Source organism: Pogona vitticeps, chromosome 1 (assembly GCF_051106095.1).
Source record: "Pogona vitticeps strain Pit_001003342236 chromosome 1, PviZW2.1, whole genome shotgun sequence".
Lineage (NCBI taxonomy): Eukaryota > Metazoa > Chordata > Lepidosauria > Squamata > Agamidae > Pogona > Pogona vitticeps.
Window position 1 is genome coordinate 207,015,077 of NC_135783.1, and position 18,976 is coordinate 207,034,052.

Sequence of the window (18,976 nt, forward strand, 5' to 3'; positions counted from 1 at the left end):
GGATCACGGTAACATGCTCTATATGGGGCTGCCTCTTGATGTGTTTGAAAACTTCAGTGGGTCCAAAATCCTGTAGCCAGATTGCTGACTGGGGCTGGTTACGAGGATCACATAACCTCCCTGTTACAGCAGCTCCACTGGCTACCAATTCAAAGTCTGGTTTTAATCTAAAAAGCCCTAAACAGCTTGGGCCTAAGATATCTCAAAGACCATATCTCTCTTTACAAGCCTGCCCAGGTGTAAAGATCACCAGGGAAGACCTTTCTTTTGCTCTCACCAGGTGTGCTTGGTGGGGACACGGGAGAGGGCCTTCTCTGTGGCTGCTCCCAGACTTTTGAACTCCCTCCCACGGGAGGCCAGGCTGGCCCCATCTTTGCTGTCCTTCTGCAAGCAGCTGAAAATCTTTCTCTTCAGGCAGGCTTTCCCTTAGTGACTGCTGGCCTGAGTGGTGTTTTAAAATTGGAATGGTTGGTATTCTGTTGTTTTAATCTGTTTCAATAATCATTTGTTTAACACTTTTAATATGGTGTGTATTTAATTCTAATATGTGGAAAAATTATTGTTTTTAGATATCATTTTTAATGATGTAAGCAGACTTGGATCCTTTTATAGATAAAGGTGGGGCAAAAATATTTTAAGTAAATAAATACAGTGGTGCCTCGCTAGACAGTTACCCCGCATGACAGGGTATTGCCTATACAGTGGTACATCGGTTTACAAATTTAATGCGTTCTCTGGGACATTTCGTATTGCAAAAGAATTGTAATCTGAAAATGTGTTTTCCCACAGGAACGCATGCACGGGGGTGGCTATATAAAACTCCCAGGCTCAATGCATTCTGGGGAAACTTGCTTCGTATTACCAAAATTTTTTTGTAAACTGAGGCATTATTTTCCATGGATTTTCTTTTGTAAAAATTACGTTAACTGAGGCATTCGTAAACCGAGGTACACCTGTAATTCTATCTACATATAGACACCTTTTCAGTATCTCTCTAGGACTGCTGTTTTCAGCCCATGTTTAGGTGCGATTTTTAATAAGTTAAAGGAATGATTAATTTTCCCCCTACAATAACTAACAACTAAAACTTTTTGACAACATTGAAAAATGTAGGCAAGGTCTCACATATTTTATAAGGAGGAGTATCTGGGTAATGTGTCTGCAGCCTCTAGAATCATGGAATAAATCAAAAATACGAATACTATGTGAATTATATTTTTTGCTTAAGGAAACTGAGGGCATGATCTAGTCAAGGTTTTGACATTACGTCTGCTTAATTTCAGCAAGACGTATTTAGCGCTATGCCCTTTTGCATGCAGAAGAACTTCAGAATTTAACTACAGCTGATTCCTCTAGCTAGAGCACAACTGAGTTCTCGCCACCACTTCTGGTGGCCCCTTCCCTGGGCTCCTGTGTCCAATTTATGTTTATGCTTGAAAACCACCGCTCAGCTACTAAAGAAACAAGGGAGTTCCACCAAAGCAGAAGCTGTGTGGGTTTCTGAGTCATATGACAGAAATCCACAGAGCCCCAAACCAAACAGAGAGGAAGTATGGGAGGAATGACAGTCTGAGGGAGCCCCTTCACTAATACAGGGATGGGGAACCTGGGCCGATCCATGTATTTTTTAATGTCAACTCGCATGAACCCCATCCAGCATACCCAACAGCAAGGCATGATGGGGAATTGCAAACCAGCAGCATTTGGAGAAACATGAGTTTCCCAACAATGCCCTGAGGAGTTCGTATGGCCCCTTTAGACATCCCATCGTTGCAATGTTCTGGATGACTGCAATTCACACAGCTGTCAGCCTGAAAAGGAAAACGTTTCTGACAATGGAGAATGCTGTGGTCTCCTTGCTTCAGAGTGAGCTGTCACAGATTTGCGGGATTATTCTTAAACCTTAAAAAAAAAAAAACCTATTTTGGGAGAAGTAATTCCTCCTTGACCTTTACAATTCATCATAAGCCAACCATGTATAATAACAGTGGGAACCTGGCGTAAACGACTAGGAAGTGGAGAGGTAGCCTTGGTGGGAAACAGCGTAAACGACTAGAAAGTGAAAGCTCTCCCTCAGGTTTGCCAGCCTGTCAGCTGATGGGTCGCATACAGGATGCTTGGCAGGGTGTACCTCTAAGTGGAGAGCTTAGGGATTTCATTGACAACCAGCTTCCATGGCTGGTGAGGTTACTGGGAAGGGAAAGAGTGCAACGCATTTACAGTCCAAGATGGCATGTCAGTTTCATGAAATACATGCATTCCAACCTGGGGACAAGAGGGAGTGTGCAAGGCAAAGAATCCTTGTGGTACTTGACAACTGTAACGCCTGTTGCCATTTAAACATCAAGTTTAAATTAAAGGGAATGCGTTTCCTGCTATGACCACATTTTCTCTTCAGACATGCAGTTCCTTCAAAGTTCCATGCCCGAGCCACCAGAACTTGCACAATCAAGAGTGAAACAAACTCATGCTAGGATTAAGATATGTCTTTCCTCTCTTAAGGGATCTCTGCTTCTAACTATGGGCTAACTGTATTGTCTGAGTACCTTACCCTCTTTCCAGGCAGGAGGAAGGAGGTAACCTTACACAAGAGATAATAGGAGAAAGGCATATCATTCAAAAAAAAAAAAAAAAAAAAAAAGCAAAGGCCCAATTAGGCCATCATCTTCTCCTGCATATATCACCCAGGCTGCTGTTTTAGGTGTGCTGAGAGATGTTACTCCATTTCCAGTGTTCTGGAAAAGTTAAAACTCCATGGATATAGGAGTGTATATATATACTCTTTATATACACACTAGAGATGGGGGTATTCGTATATGAATATCCCCACACAGGTGGAAATAACGAGGGTCTGGTCCCATGGGGCTGGACTGTCCACTCATGATTTTGCTGCTGTCAGAGGCTTCCTATCACATTGTTCTCTGCAATGGATTAGCCACTCTCCAACCTAGCAGAGAGGCTTGTCATCCCGCCTCCTGCCAGGACTGAGTGATAACAGCATGATAGGAGCTGGTGGCAGCAGTGAAATTGTGAGTGGACAGTCTCGTTATTTGCACCTGTGCAGGGATATTCGTATTTGTATACGAATATCCCCATCTCTAATACACAACTTTAATCTGAACAGTGGAAAGTGAGTAAACATGAGTTCAGGCTCATGCTTATTACTGAAGTATTTTATTTTGTGTAAGAGCTATTCAATATACAGTGGTGCCTCGCTTAACGGGTGCTCCATTTAGCGAGGAAATCGCTTAGCGACAACTTTTTCGGAGCGTTTTTGCGCTTCGTTTAGCGATGGTCCCTATGGGCAATTTTCGCTTAGTGATGGTTGGGACCATGCTTCGCATAGCGATTAAATTTTGGGTCCCCTGTTTTGCTTAACGATGGTTTAAACAGCCTCATGTTTGCTGTTTTTTAAATGTTTTTCTGTTATTTATAAAGTTAAAGTTTACTGTTTAAAATGTTTGAAATCATAAAGTGCACTTAATAAACCCTTTGTTAACCAAATTTGACTTTGTTCTGACTCTTTTTTAATTTGTTGTATTATTTCCCCAATTGAGATGCATTGAATAGGTTTCAATGCATTTCAATTGGGGAACTGCGTTTCGCTTAGCGATGTTCCCTATGGCGATTTTCGCTTAAGGACAGCAATTCATTCCTATTGGAACGGATTATCTGGTTTTCAATGCATTTCAATGGGAAACCGCGTTTCGCTTAGCGATGAAATCGCTTAGCAGCGATTTTTTCAGAATAAATTAACATCGCTAAGCGAGGCACCACTGTATACAATATAGAGCTATTCAATATATATATTCCACCATCAGATTAAAGCAAAGCAAACTATGCTGCTTATATACTGCCCTATAACACTTAACACGTTATCTGTGTTATTTACAATTTAATTATGCAGGCTACACATTGCCCCCCCCCTCAAGTTAGCTGGGCACTTAATTTACTGACCTTGGAAATATGGATGGTTTGATCAGCCTTGAGGTGACTGCCTCGGCCCATTGGGATCAAACTCAGGTCATGAGCAGAGTGTTGACTGCAGTACTGCAGTTTAATCACCATGCCAGGTTAATCAGAAAGTATTTTATACTGGCTGTAATGACTGGGTTTAATTTTATCTTGCTTACACAAAACTTGTATCTTTCAGCTGCTATCGTTGTTGCTGTTTTTAATTGTTCCACTGGCATTTTGTTAGTATTCTTAAATTGCCCCTTTCCCCTATTTTATTGTGACCTGGGGACTACTTGGGACGCCGTTTCTAGCACAGTCTAGATAAAAATAGCTATGTGCCATCAAGTTACGTCTGACATATGCTGACCCTTTTCCTGATTTTCCAGGTAGAGGGGGCATCCTGGGACTGTGCAGCTTGCCCAAGGCCACACAGGCTGGCTCTCCTGGGATGCACAGTGATAAATTTGAACTCTCAACCTCTAGCTCCGCAGCCAGAAACCTAAACCACAGAGCTATCCAGCCAGCAATTTGTTCTAGATACCTGCACATAAAACCACAAGAACCAGCATGGAATAATGCTTGAACCACTGAATTAAGACTTGGAAGACCTGGTCTCAAACTTATAACCTCCATTTGTCTGTGAAACTCACTGGGTGAACCTTGGGCCAGTCACACTCCCTGGGCATGACCTTCCTCACTGAGTTATGGTGGGGATGAAGAGTGTTAGGGATGCCACCTTGAACAATTCTGAGAATGGGTAGGATATGAATATAAGAAATAAGTAATTAAACCATAGTAGCAGTATTTTAGAAATAGTAGTTTGGGGCTGGCTGGACAGTTCAATTAGGCTGTGACAACAGTCAAATACTGCAGGATTTGCTGCAAGTATAAAATTAAAGAATTTGGTTTTTTTTTAAAAAAAAACTGATTGCATGATACAAAGGCCCATTTCAATCAACCAAGCCTTTTTGCTCCCCCTTCCACTTTTACTTCAGTTCCCCCCCCCCCAAGCTGGAACCATTGAAACAGACATTTCCCAGTGTGATGATCAGTTGTTCTGTACTCCAAAAGACTTTTGGGGGGGAGGGAGAGAGGATGACTCTTAAAGTCAATTAAGGGGCACCATTAGAGGGGCTTGAGTTCCAAAATCTAGCTTTGCAGCGTCTCCACCGCATCCATCGGCTTTTGCCATGGATTTTTTTGGGTCACCAAGTGCTTGCTCCGGCCTTTCCACTTTTTACCCAGTCTGGAGGCATCCCTGCAGGGAGGCGGGCACGCAAAGCGGGTGGATGCTTTCCCTCCTGAGTTGGAGCCCTTCCCTTCTGCCACACCTTGCACGTCAGAATGCAGGCAGGCGCAGCCCACGGGACCCACCGGGATCTTCCCCTCGCCGTCTCCCTCCCTCCCTCCGGGGCTTTTTTGGAACCGGGCCGAGGATGTAACCCCTTCCCTCCCCTCCCCTCCCCCGAGCCCCCCGGTCCGTGGCGGGCTTTGCCGCCGGCTTCTCCTGGCCAGCGGGGAGGCAGCGCGGGACTTCCCGAGGAGCGGCCGGTCCTGCCTTCCTGGTGCGCCCCGCCGCCTCGCCCCGGGCGCCGGCTCTCCTCAGGACCGCCGCCTCTTCCCAAGAGCCGCGGCAGGAGCGGTCGAAGGGCCGTCCCTTCGAGGGGCGTCGCGGGAGACCGGCCATGGCGGAGCTGCGCCCGGGGCGCCAGGTGAGCGGGCGGCGCGCTTCCCCTGGCGTGAGGTGGAGGCTCTTCATCCTCTCCTCTCCTCTCCCGCCTTCGTGCCTTTCCTCAGATGAGACTCGGGCCCTGCCCTTATCTCGGCAACTTCCGACATAAAACTTCTCCCCATTCCCCGGGAGCGAACCTGGGGGGGGGGGGGAATGTCTGGGTCGGGGAGCGCAGGCGGGACTGGAGCTGCGCACCCGCGGCTGCGGAAACTGCCCTTCAGGACCTCGGCTCAGAAACCGCCTCTGGCGGCTGATCCTGTCTTAAAACTTCCCTTGCGTTTCTCCCCGCGACGGGGTGATGGCCCTGCCTGTGCCCGGGGGTGGGGGACGCTTGCAAGGCCTCTGCCGCTTGAGAGAAGCCGGGGGGTCTCGCAGCAGGTCCGCCTCTGGCCCTGGTTCTCTGTGGAGCAGCCTTCGTCTGGGGGCCGGGGGGGGGGGAGAGGAATTCAAATGAACCACGGAGGCCACCTGGTCCCTTGCATGGCCCTTTTCGACTACCAAAGTATGCAGAGGGGGCTTTTCTCAGGGTGCCGGTCCCCTAATGAATCTCCTCTTTCCTGGGTGATCCCAGCTGGAGGATCGCTCAGTCTCTGGCTGCAGAGCCAGAGGTTGGGAGTTTGGTTCCCTGCTAGGTCTCCTTGACAGGGGATGGACTTGATGATTCATCAGGTCCCTTCCAGCTCTGCCCTCCTAAAATGATGATGATCCTCAATTCAGATTGGCCCTCTTTCCTGCGTTGAACCCACCAAGGAAGGGTCTGCAAGAACCCATCTAGCACAGTCCTTGCCAACCTTGGGTCCCCAGGTGTTTTTGGATGACAACTCTCAGAAATCCTGGCCAGCAAAAGCTAGTGGTGTAAAGGCTTCTGGGAGTTTTATTCCAAAAACACCTGGGGACCCAAGATTGGGAACTATTGATAGAGGCAATGCCTGCATTTTATTATTCCAGTATAAGCTAAAGAGAAATGGGGGAATGTTTTTCTTTGAAAATCTGGCATGGAGAAAGGACCACTGAGAGCAGATCAAGACATTTTGCTGCCTGAGGCTCAATCTAGTGGTATAGCGCCAAGGCCAGTCAAGTCATTTTGATGCTTGCTTCAGAAAATGCCCAAAGTGCCTTTCCCTTGAGAAAGAATATATAGAAATAAATGAAATACCTGGTGATTTGCTACCCATTCATGACAAAACAAGTGGCCGTATCATATTGACTAATGACCGAGGCATTAGTTGCAGACAGAAAGATGCAGGGGTTTCAGCCTGTCCAAGGCCATAAGGGTGGTCTCCCTCCACACTGTGTGGAGTGAAGCATGAATTGGGTTGTGCCGTGAAGACTCCAGAAGAGAAGAAGGATAAGATCTTTGAAACTTGTTGGATTCCCAGGACTAGGGGCTGATGTTATTACAAGGTCAGATGTACAGAATGCCCATGTTGGGAAAACAGAGAAAACGAACTATTAGCTACAGGTCAGGAGAACTAAAGAGCAATAATTCCAGACATTGCTCCAGTAAAGGCTTAGCACAAGAGGGTCACAAACAGCCTTTCTGTGTCGTGGTTGGTCCCTGAAGAGTTAAAGCAGTAGTGCTGGAACACTCTGAACACACTGACTTCTTTTCTGATTTTGGAAACTAAGCAAGGTCAGACCTGGGTCGTACTTGCAAGAGAGAATACCAGTGAATTGGGCGGTAGTTCTTCCTAATCCTAAAACGCTGGAGAGCTGCTGCCACCAGACAGAGTTGCCAAGTGCTGAGCTAGATGGATGGACCAAAGGGACTCAATTTGTGTGAGGCCGCTTTCCGAGTTCCTAAAACGGGAAGATCTTAGACTTGTCCGGGCACTTCAGTATGTGGAGTGAAACACATGGTGGTTAGCTATCAAGTTAATGGAAATGGTCACCATCAAGGCCATGAGAAAAAGAAATCTAGTGTACTTCTTTTTTTAACATGGAAAGGTGAACCCAAATATATCTTGATGTCCCTGCCACATTCCATCTAAATTGGCATTCGATAGCAGCAGATGTTCTGCACCAGATTAGTCGTTTCCAGGGCTACTGAGATACCTATGGAAGATCCAAAACAGTTGTTGACTAAGTTAATATAAACACAGTTCACTTAGTTCTTACAGAGTATTTTTTAAAATATTCTCCAGATTTTTTCAGATAATGTCATCTCAAGGGTATGATTTACATAGGGGGTAGCGTGTTAGAGATAAGAAGATCTTTCACATGACTAATGTCCACACGATACAGATCCTGTTTTATTGGCTCTCATCCAAACTCCATATTGGTATTCAGATATTCTGAGTTATTATGCACAATGGATCTGCAACATAATCCTAGTCGTGCTTTTTCCAATCAAATTTCACTCAGTCTGGTGGGTCCTAGTACTTTCATTTAGTATTGCCACTTCAAAGCATCCCCTCTGAAATGAGTTATAGTTGTGCTTCAGTTTGCAAAACACTTAAAGCCACACTGGCTTTAACTTGGTCTGAAGCATGGAACTCCAGAGTCAATCTATACTCAGGGGTTATCCCTTTTGGGGGAGCATGGGGGGGGGACCCCCTGAAAACCAGAAACTTTTATTAAATGTATATTTTATTTTAATGAATATGTTCTTGTCTAACATATTGCATTGTTGAAACAGGAAGAAGCGGATGAAAGGACAAGCCTGGTTTGTAAACTAAAGAATAAACAAGGAACATGCAACCTCTTATCAGCTACTTTTAATGTTATCAACTCTATCATAGGATCTGGCATGATAGGTAAAAATTCTTATTTGTTTATTTGACTTCCAGTTGGCCCAATAATGAAAGCCATCTGGGCAAATTACAAGAGAATTAATAGAATAGAATACCTGTCCCAAAGCCCAAACAGCACATTTCATTTAGTTCATTATTTTGTTGTTTGAACTTATTAATATCAATATGTGTTTATAATAATTTTATTATACTAATGGAGATTGGTGTCTATCAAGGTGAGAAACCCCACGTATGCTATTGGTAAAAAAAGTCAATGAGATATTAATGCAAAATTATTTACCAAGGATAAATCCTGATAGGGCATAATTAGCTTATAAAGCACCCTTTCCTGACCTGCAAATGCCCTGCAGATCTGTGCAGCTAATTGGCCATGCTGACAGTGGAGGACAGGGAGGGTTGCACCTGAAAGCCTTTGAAGGGCATCAGATTGAAGGAGGTTGTTATAAAGAGTGACCAACGGACACAAGCAGTCTCAAGGATGGCTTATGGAAGTGGGGGCTGCCCCTCCTCTGCTCTACTTACAAGCCATCTATGATAGTACCCATGTTTTGTCAGAAGTTGGGAAGATGAATAGGAATAAAACTTGAACACTCTCATCCAGGAGGGTTGGTCGGAGGTCAACAATGGTGGCCCTCCAGATGTTTTTCATCTGCAGTTCCCACCAGCTCTAACCAAGTTTAGTTAGTTATGAGGGGTCCTGGGACCTTAAGTCTCAAAACACCTAGAGGGCAACTACTGTTGACCATCTCCATGTCAATCTTTGTGCATCTCCTGTACCATCACCACCACCACATACTAAGACCAATGGAAAAGAGACAAAGGCAGCACAGAGATACAGAGGCTGTGGACAACGTTAGGGAGCTGTGGCCAAGAGTACTGATTGGACTAGCTCAAGGACAAAAGAGCGCATAGATGCTGTTGCAATGAAGGAAGAAGTGCTGTAGTATGGCGGGGTGGGAATAACAAAGGATAGCAAAGTGTAGTAGAATCACGTGGGTTCATAAAGCTATGAGCCCATTCCATGGTTCTCAGTATTAGGAATGACAGTGGAACATTTAAAAATGCTAATAGGTTTTGCTTTGTTTTGTTTTAAACAGGAAAACTCTTCACTTCCTAATGGATAAGACCCTTCAAGAGCTAGTATCCTTCCCAGCACTTAGTATTTCCCAAGGCAGCGTTTGTTCATTTTCGTTTGATGAGAACCTTTCCTGGCTCATCCATAAATCAGAACCCAATAAAACCAAGCTATTTTCCCCACTTCCGAATTGGGAAACAGCTCAATTTTTTTCTGAACTGATTCACAGAGTAACTAAATCTTGTCACACTCCCAGACAAGACAAATCTTGTCATACTCCTCGCTATCGCAGTGGAGCCCCCAGAGGTGGTGCCCACTGCTGGAGAATAAATCCAGGTGGTAGAGGTACCCAGAGATCGTGATAACAAGAATTGGAATCTCAATATTTCAACCCTGGATTTTAGAGATGGAAACCGTGCATTTCTTTAAAGGTTTGCATGAATAAGATCTCCAGCTGAATTGTTCATTTGCTGTGTGTTCACAGGCCTGCCTTATTCTTTGAAGCAAGCTGGCTTTCCATTAGGAATACTGCTCCTTTTGGGTGTTGCTTATATCACAGGTATCACTTTAAAAGCTGTTGCCATTAGCAAGTGGAAAATATACTGTGCTTCGATTTTCAAAAGCCCATAGATCCAGGCGTTAAGATCAGTGGAATTATGTTAAGTGGTTTCTTTTATGCTGGTCTTTTGAAATCATTAAGAAACATAGAGCGTTTGGTGAGTCAGCTCTTCTGTAAGTTCCATTGATTCAACCTACTCTTGTGACTTAATATGCAAAGCAAGGGGATTTTAGTCATTTGGTTAGTTTCTTCTTGTCATGATAGTAGCTGCTCACATCTTATGTGCTTTGGGGGTGATTCAGCACTTCTGTTTTAATCATTGTGACCAAAAGTTTAAAGCCACATGGAACGCCATAGGTTCCATACAGAGAAGCTGCCTAGGTTGCTAGTTAAAACCTGAAGCAGTGTTTTCAGAAATGAAAGACTTTCCTTTTATCCCACAGTCTCCAACAAGTCCCACCATGACAAAAGGGATTGTGCGTGTGGGGGGGAGGAGAGTCAGCAATGTTTAATTTCTGAGAAAACACCACAGCTGATGATGTCATCAGCCTTACATGGCATGGGTTATGCTGCTGGATTTCATCGAATAAGTTGTTTTTTAATGGAATTTATCTACTTTTCTCCCCTCCCCAACAGATTATTCTACTATCCTTTTGATTAAAGGAGGAAACCTCTCTGGAACCAGCAGTTATCAAGCACTGGTCAATAAAGCCTATGGTTTTATGGGGCACCTGATTCTCTCAGTTCTCCAGTTCTTATACCCCTTCATTGGTAAAGTCATATTACAAAATACATCACTAACAAGGCTTTTTAACGCTTGATGCAAAAGAAGAAAACTGAAATCTAATATGGTTCAATCTTTGCTTAGTATCCTGCAGGATGAAAGATTGATTCCAATGCTTCCCATTCCTTGAAAAAATTGTAAAGGGGATTTTGGGGCCTGAGCTGCTTTGCAGTTCTTAACATCATAGAATCATAGAAAGTGAAGTTAGAAGAGGCCTATAAGGCCATCAAGTCCAACCCCCTGCTCAGTGCAGGAATACAAATCAAAGTATATCTAGGATATCTGCCAGGTGGTTGTCTTAAGTTTCTCAGCCGCTCAGAGTGGTCTATTTGATCAGATGGGCGGGATACAAATCAAATCAAATCAATCAAATCAATCAATCAATCAAATCAATCAATCAATCAATCAATCAATCAATCAATCAATCAATCAATCAATTTCTCTTGAATGCCTCTAGTGCTGGAGCACTCACCAACTCCCGAGGTAAATGACTCCACTGTCGTACTGCTTTAACAGTAAGGAGGTTTTTCCTGATATTCAGCTGAAATCTGGCTTCCTTTAACTTGAGCCCATTGTTGCGTGACCTGCAGTCTGGGATGATGGAGAACAGATCCTGCCCTTCCTTTGTATGATGACCTTTCAAGTATTTTAAAAATGCTATCGTATCTCCCCCTTAGTCTTCTTTTCTCAAGGGGAGATATCTGAGGAGCTTAAGTACATACGTATATATGTAAATAGAGGTTGAAAATGTTACCCCTTTTTTGTACAACAGCTCCGCAAATCCCTTGGCTAACATGGGAAGAGTTGCAGTAAACAAAAATGTAATTTTCCAAGGCTTTGGATGAACTCTGAATCTACAGACAGAGAGTTTTTTGTAAGTGGGCTGCTGGGTGCCTCTGTAGTAGAGAAAGAGGCAAACCATTTTTTTTTTACTGATGGAAGCATTGGAATCAGAATATTCAATTGTTTTCTAGATTGTTTTCTAGACAGGAAGTGATATCTGGTGTTCCAAAGAGCTGTCAGCTCTAGAATGGCATTCAGGGTATCATTTTAAGAGCCTGATCCCATGAATTCTGATTTGAAATTTAGTGCTACTGAGTTCAGTAGTGAATTCCTCCAAAGTAAATTACATCAGATTAAACCCTTAAGGTAATTAACAAAAAAGAAAACACAAAACAAAACCCTCCAACAACACAACTTCAGAGGAGGTACAGTGTGCTGCTTATAACATTTTGTTGGAATGGCGTTAGATGTTACCCAAGGGGCATCCATCTCCACTGCAGATCTACTCTAGCGGCTCCCTCGATCCTGTGAAGCAGATTTGTGGATATACAGTGGGGTCTTGGCTTGAGAACTTAATCCATATTGGAAGGCGGTTCTCAAGTCAAAAAGTTCTCAGGTCAAATCTGCATTTCCCATAGGAATGCATTGAAAACCATTTGATCCGTATCTGCTCTTTTCTGTCCATAGAAACTAATGGGAAGCTGCTATTCCGCCTTCGACCACTAGAGGGGGATATTTTGTTTCTTTTTTCTTAGGTCAAGAAAGGTTCAGGGAAGGCAGGGAAAATACAGTCCAGGCAGTACAGTACCAGGCAGTCCGAAGACTGTCTCCCAATCCACTCTCTAAACGCTGGGAGGAGTGAGGAAGCAGACAGGCACCCTTTTCACTGGCCAACAGTTAACTGAAAGTTCACATTTTGCACTTTCCCTGCCTCCCACGTGGGTTTTTTTCAGTTCGTAACTCAAATCTAAGTATGTAAGTCAAGTCAATATTTTCCTATGAGAGTGGTTTGTAAGTCAAAATGTTCTTAACTCGGGCAGTTCTTAAGTCAAGACCCCACTGTAGAGGGGTCTGTGGCAGCGATGGTAAAATGCATCTTGATTTACCTTTATCATGGATTAATTCCTCCTTTTGTTTTGAAGCCATGATTAGCTACAACATTATAGCAGGAGATACTTTGACAAAAGTCTTCCAAAGAATTCCTGGAGGTGAGTGTTTCAATGTCCTCCCCATTCCTTCTGGTGAATGTATTTGCATAATGTGTTAGGAAAATTGGTCCACATATTTCTGTATATTTCTGTTTATTCATAGAACACCTACTAATTGTATATCTTATGCAGAAAAGCCATATTGGTTCATTTTCCTGGTGTTTAGTTTTCTGGTATCTCACCTCATACATATTATGAGCTGTCTGTTCAAAATCCTGAAGATCAAATCAATGCACAGATATGATGCCCACCTAAAGGCTCTGTTTTTACTTGGGGCTAATATTTGGTCTCTGTGTGAGTAAATATAAGAGTCTTTCCTCATGGTCTCCGATCATTTTACTTCCAGTCCTCCATGACGCCATTCCCTCTCGTCTTGCTGCATTGTGCCCCTGCCTTCCTCCATGCAGTTCTTTACACAGACATCTAGAGGGAACTGGATTTCATCTTAAGCATAATTTTCATGGCATTTATTTTGCAATGCTTTTGTGATTAATACTATATACACACCTCCTGCCTAGTCTATAGTCTAGAATAAACCACTTATACTACATTTGGCATATATATAGCTCTCCTTTCCCTGGTGTCTCCCCTATTACACAAGTAGATTATTCAGCATTCTAAAAACTAAAAGTAAATAGTTGATACGACAGATTTAACAAACAATCTAACATCAATTATTATAGCAACACACAAATTAATTCTCTCTCTCTCTCTCTCTCTCTCTCTCTCTCTCTTTTTAAACAGTTGATCAAGATAATTTTCTTATTCGGCGCCATGTCATTATTCTATGTGTTACTGTCATCTTTACCCTTCCTCTTTCACTTTATCGAAATATATCGAAACTGGGAAAGGTAAATCATTCGCAATGAGTATCTGGATACTAATCTGAAATGTGTAGCTTTAGATGATGTTTCGATCCAATCTCTCATGTATACCTGAGAGGATTAAAATGTTACGTGGATATTTAATGTCTCTCAAGGTGTGATAAAATCTTGAAAGCCTCCCTCTTTCTAACCCCACTTTACCAGTAGGTGGGAAGCAAAAAACAACACCCTATTTGATGACATCCTCCTTTGGGGGGAAGAAAGAGGGAAATATTCTTACAAGCTGTTTGCTACCTTTGTGCTTAAATTACAACATCTTTCTTATTTTCATAGTCTTCTTCTCATTGTTTGGAAGTGAATTGGTGTTTTTGGTTAACGAGAGAGATATATGTTTTTGAGAAAAATATTGAATACAGAACATAAGCCCTGTCTGTAAAAAAATCAGACGACAGAGTTAAACTTTCCATTTCTATAATACTGTTTAATTGTACAGTATGTCACCCTGAGAATTATATATGCGGGATTGTAGCCCACCGTGATGCTTTGTTACTTCTGTTGAAGTCTGTTAACTGCGGTTGGCATAAAATTATTAGAAGCATAATAAACCAATCCACCTGCTGTTTAGAAGCCTATGTGATGTTTTCATTGTGTTGCTTCTTACTTTTTGACTTTTCCCTTTCTCTGCATTTTAAATGTAAACATGTCATTTAATCAAGCTGGCCTGAATCAAAATGGCCATCCCAACTAGCAGAGGTCAGCTAAATAAAGGAGATTTACATAGGTAGCTGGCTAGCTCAGTGAGTTAGGTATCTGGATGCCCCCAGAAGAAGCGAATGATAAACCGCTTCTGAGTACTCACTACCTAGAAAACCTTGGAAAGGTTTGCCGTAGTTCAGAATTGACTTGATGGCACATAATTGTTATTATTACATAGGTAGTAGATAGGATTCAGGAGGCCTTGGTTCAAATCCATGCTCAGCCATAGAAGCTCACTGAGGGTGAGGAACTGGTAAAGCCATTCCTTAAATATCTCATTTACCTTGAAAGCTCCATTAGGATTCCTATAATTTACTTCCAGCTTGTCTGCAGATAACAGAAATAGATACTAACTTGCCATTCAGTAATTGATTCCATTGCTCTTATAGTTGGGACTGGCAGTTGGATAATGTGTAGAGATGGGCACAAACCGGTTTGTCCCAGTTTGTAATGGTGGTGGCACAGTTGCTGCTGCTCCTCTCCCCCACCTCCTTTGGCTCAGCCACTCACCAAGCCCAGCTTACTTGCTTTGTTCCACCTCCTCGGCTGATCTCCCAGTCACAGACAAGAGCACAGGTGTCTCTGCCCTGCCCTCTTGGCTGATCTCCCACTCAACCAAGCAGGGCCTGGTGAGTGGCGGTTTGAGCCAGAGGAGGAAGAGGAAGGGGAGCAGCAGCACCTGTGCCGCCCTCTTTACAAACTGGGACGAACCAGTTTATGCCTATCTCTAATAACTTGCTTAAAATAAACTAGGAATTCTTTCTCCTTTATTTGAAAAACAAGGGTATGCTTTTGAAAAATTCTGAAAATGCGACTGCTTTTTGGTAAAGTGAAATTGTGGTTTTTTTTTCATTGCTATCCACAGGTATCATTTATCTCTCTGATTTTAACCATCATCATCCTGATTGTTGGAATTATAAGGGCAATTACATTCAGTGCACAAATGTAAGTAATCTCTCTCTCTCACTCACTCTCTCTCTCTTTCTTGATGCTATAGAAGTTCTGAGAAGTACAGAATCTTTATGACTGGAAACAGACAGTATTTTCTAGGGGAGGTGAATGTGGTTTCAGAGAGAGTTTGCTTTGCTTGTTGTGTATATATAGTTCTTTTCTGAGGTTTTGCATGTTTTTTAAAAAGTACAAACCCCTGCAAACCTATTCATCCGAGACAAAAGTGGGACATGTCTAAATATTGCACTCATCCCACCGCAGTTCTCTCAAAATGACTGTCTGTCACATCTCTTGCTTGCAAATGCAGTCATAATCTCCCCCTGTACTGTGCATCCAAATATTATATGTTGACTAAAGATACTGATTAGAGATGGGATATATGTATGGGCCAGCATGCATTGCAGGGAGGTGGAGAAGTGTTGGCTGGGCTACGTTTGGGATTTGCCGTGACAAGCAGGATGCCAGTCATGCGTGCCGTGTGGCAGTCTATCAGTGGGTAGGTTGGTTTGAGGAGGCGGGACTGGGCCTCCCAGCCACCTGGGTCCAGGATGAAAATATTAAAAATATCAAAAGAAAAATCCCATAAATATATAATTCTAACAATGAATTTACCAGAACAGGCAACTAGGGGAGCTGAAGATCATGCTATGTGTAGCGTTCACTATTATACAGTGGTGCCCCGCATAGCAATTATACGGATTTGTCGCTATGCAGGGCAAAAAAGCCCATAGGAACGCATTGAAACCCCTTCAATGCATTCCTATGGGCAAAAAACTCACAGTTCTGTGGAAATCCTCCATGCGGCTGCCATTTTCGCTGCCCAGTATGCGAGGAAAGGGCGCGAAAACACTGCGGGTGGCCATTTTTTTCCGGCAGCCATTTTGGAACTGCCGATCAGCTGTTTTTAAAACATTGTTATGCGATAATCGGTAAGCGAAACGCTTACTGATCATCGCAAAGCGATGTTTTCCCATTGAAAACATCGTTATGCAATTGCTTTTGCAATCGCAAAAACCTCATCGCTATGCGGATTTGTCGTTAAACAAATCGCTCGTTATGCGGGGCATCACAAATAGTGTTTGCTATAACCCACATTTCTCAGCATCTGTGTCATTGGGGGACTTGGGACTGTTCTCCCACAGATACAAGGGGACTTACTGTATTTATTTTTGGGGCCTGAACTTTTGCCGTTGACTGTGTAAGGCCTTCTTCTAAAAAAATCTAACTTTGTACAAAAGCAGACCTCTTGTGGCTGAAAACCTAAAATGCAGGAACCCTACAATATGAACCTTTATTACAGTTGGAACAAAAATGCACACTGACGTCCAAATCTATTACTAGTTGTAACATCAGGTGCCCCCCCCCCCCAGTTTTCACAACTTCTTACAGGCGTTTACAATAGAATAGGTGAATCAGTGCCATTTGCAGCCAAAAAGGCTGTTCAGTGTAAAACTCAAAATACATCAGAATAATTGAGAAAGGGTGGGGTGCAGGGAGGTGAGAGGGTGTGTTGCTAGACTAAGTTTTCTTATCAGCCAGGCGGGTGAGAGTAGGGTGAAACGGTGAAACGCTCCAACAGATGCTTTATGGTTAAGAACGGCACTTCTCTAGTGTGAAGAACAGGCAAATGCTCTCTTTGTTTCAATTCTATTTACATTTTCTTCATTGTTTTCTTAGGTTCCAGAAATTGCCTCTTTCTTAGCAAGACCTTACTATTTCATTTGCTCATCTAGCACAGCTGTTCTTAATGTTTTCATTCATAATTCAGAAAAGCACTTAAACAACTACTTGATTCTACTTATATTCAATCACTAAATTGTATTCACATTGTTTGCATTTCCATTGTCTTTCTAGAGGAAATGAGCACATTTAGAAGGATATGAGCTTAAGAGTGTTGTCCTGAACTGAGTGGGATGCATCCTGTTTGAGTTGGAAACATCTGGGAGGGTCTTCTAAATTATCTCCATGCCCCTATTTTGTCAGTTATTAAAGAAACACATTTCAGGATATAATCCGACTCACACTCTAGTTGGAACCAAGTTCCTTTCAATTTAGCATAGTTTCCTTCTGAGCAGACATGCAGCAGATTACAGTTTTCATTCTGTGTGATCATGTGTTTTGTAATGAAATAAAAGGGAACTTTAAATTGCATGTCTTTACAAGCAGACTGGCATAAATATTTGAATAGTCAGTGCTAGAATCCAGTTGAAAATGTGTGCTGTCATAACTTTATCAATGAAAATTTCAGCAAATTGCTTCAAGTTAAGAGGTCAGGATAGTCATTTGCTGAATCACGTGATTCAGCAATCATGAGGAGGAATTAAAGAACCTTGTAATGAGGGTGAAAGAGGAGAATGCAAAAAACGGTCTGAAACTCAACATCAAAAAAACTAAGATCATGGCCACTGGTCCTATCACCTCCTGGGAAATAGAAGGGGAAGATATGGAGGCAGTGACAGATTTTATTTTCCTGGGCTCCATGATCACTGCAGATGGAGACAGCAGCCACGAAATTAAAAGACGCCTGCTTCTTGGCAGGAAAGCGATGACAAATTTTGACAGCATCTTAAAAGGCAGAGACATCACCTTGCCAACAAAAGTCCGAATAGTCAAAGCTATGGTTTTTCCTGTCGTGATGTATGGAAGTGAGAGCTGGACCATAAAGAAAGCAGACTCTTGAGAATCCCCTGGACTGCAAGGAGAACAAACCTATCAATTCTAAAGGAAATCAACCCTGAGTGCTCACTGGAAAGACAGATCCTGAAGCTGAGGCTCCAGTACTTTGGCCATCTAATGAGAAGAAAAGACTCCCTGGAAAAGACCCTGATGTTAGGAAAGCGTGATGGCAAGAGGAGAAGGGGACGACCGAGGATGAGATGGCTGGACAGTGTCTGCGAAGCAACCAACATGAATTTGACACAACTCCGGGAGGCAGTGGAAGATAGGAGGGCCTGGCGTGCTCTGGTCCATGGGGTCACGAAGTTTCGGACACGACTAAACGACTAAACGACGAACTACGAATCACATGACAGATTTGTGACAGCAAATAGCCGGACCAACTTTATTAGCCACCTGCGATTTGCTTCTAAGACTTATTCCAATAGACTTACACCAGCGGGCATTGTTTTTTTAAAAAATGTGCCGCTTATATACCACCTCTTAGCACTTAAGGCACTCTCTGGGTGGTTTCCAATTTCATTATGCAGGCTGGACATTGCCGCCGCCCCCCCCCCCGCAAGCTGGGTACTCAGTTTACTGACCTTGGAAGGATGGATAAGTAATAGGATTCCTTCCTTCCTTCCTTCCTTCCTTCCTTCCTTCCTTCCTTCCTTCCTTCCTTCCTTCCTTCCTTCCTTCCTTCCTTCCTTCTTCTCAAAGATGCTTCTGAAACTTGAACAAGTAATGAATGTGAAAAGGGAACTATTCCAGGGCATAAAGAGGTTCAAGAATTGGTGAGGATAAAACTCTTATGCTCCATTCGCCGAGGCCAGCTGTGCTTGAAAAGCTAATCTGTTAGTGGCTGAGAGGAAGCAAGACAGCCATGTGCTTTCTTCAGATAGACATGGCAGGGTCCAGCTGCTTTTCAGTTCACAG

The 18,976-nt window shown here is 43.1% G+C and overlaps 1 protein-coding gene across 2 annotated transcripts in view; it reads left to right on the plus strand.

Moving 5' to 3' along the window:
* The first annotated feature begins 5,053 nt into the window (after nt 1-5,053).
* The window catches only part of SLC38A11 (solute carrier family 38 member 11), a 32,896-nt gene continuing 18,973 nt past the window's right edge, over nt 5,054-18,976 (plus strand). Inside the window, exons 1-7 of one of the 2 annotated variants that reach the window (XM_072981957.2) lie at nt 5,054-5,669; nt 8,328-8,445; nt 10,002-10,076; nt 10,713-10,847; nt 12,786-12,851; nt 13,596-13,702; nt 15,297-15,376. In XM_072981957.2, coding sequence (XP_072838058.2) covers nt 5,643-5,669; nt 8,328-8,445; nt 10,002-10,076; nt 10,713-10,847; nt 12,786-12,851; nt 13,596-13,702; nt 15,297-15,376 — 608 coding nt within the window. In that variant the 5' untranslated portion in view covers nt 5,054-5,642. The remainder of the gene's footprint in view (nt 5,670-8,327; nt 8,446-10,001; nt 10,077-10,712; nt 10,848-12,785; nt 12,852-13,595; nt 13,703-15,296; nt 15,377-18,976) is intronic. The other variant, XM_072981950.2, reaches the window with a different exon arrangement.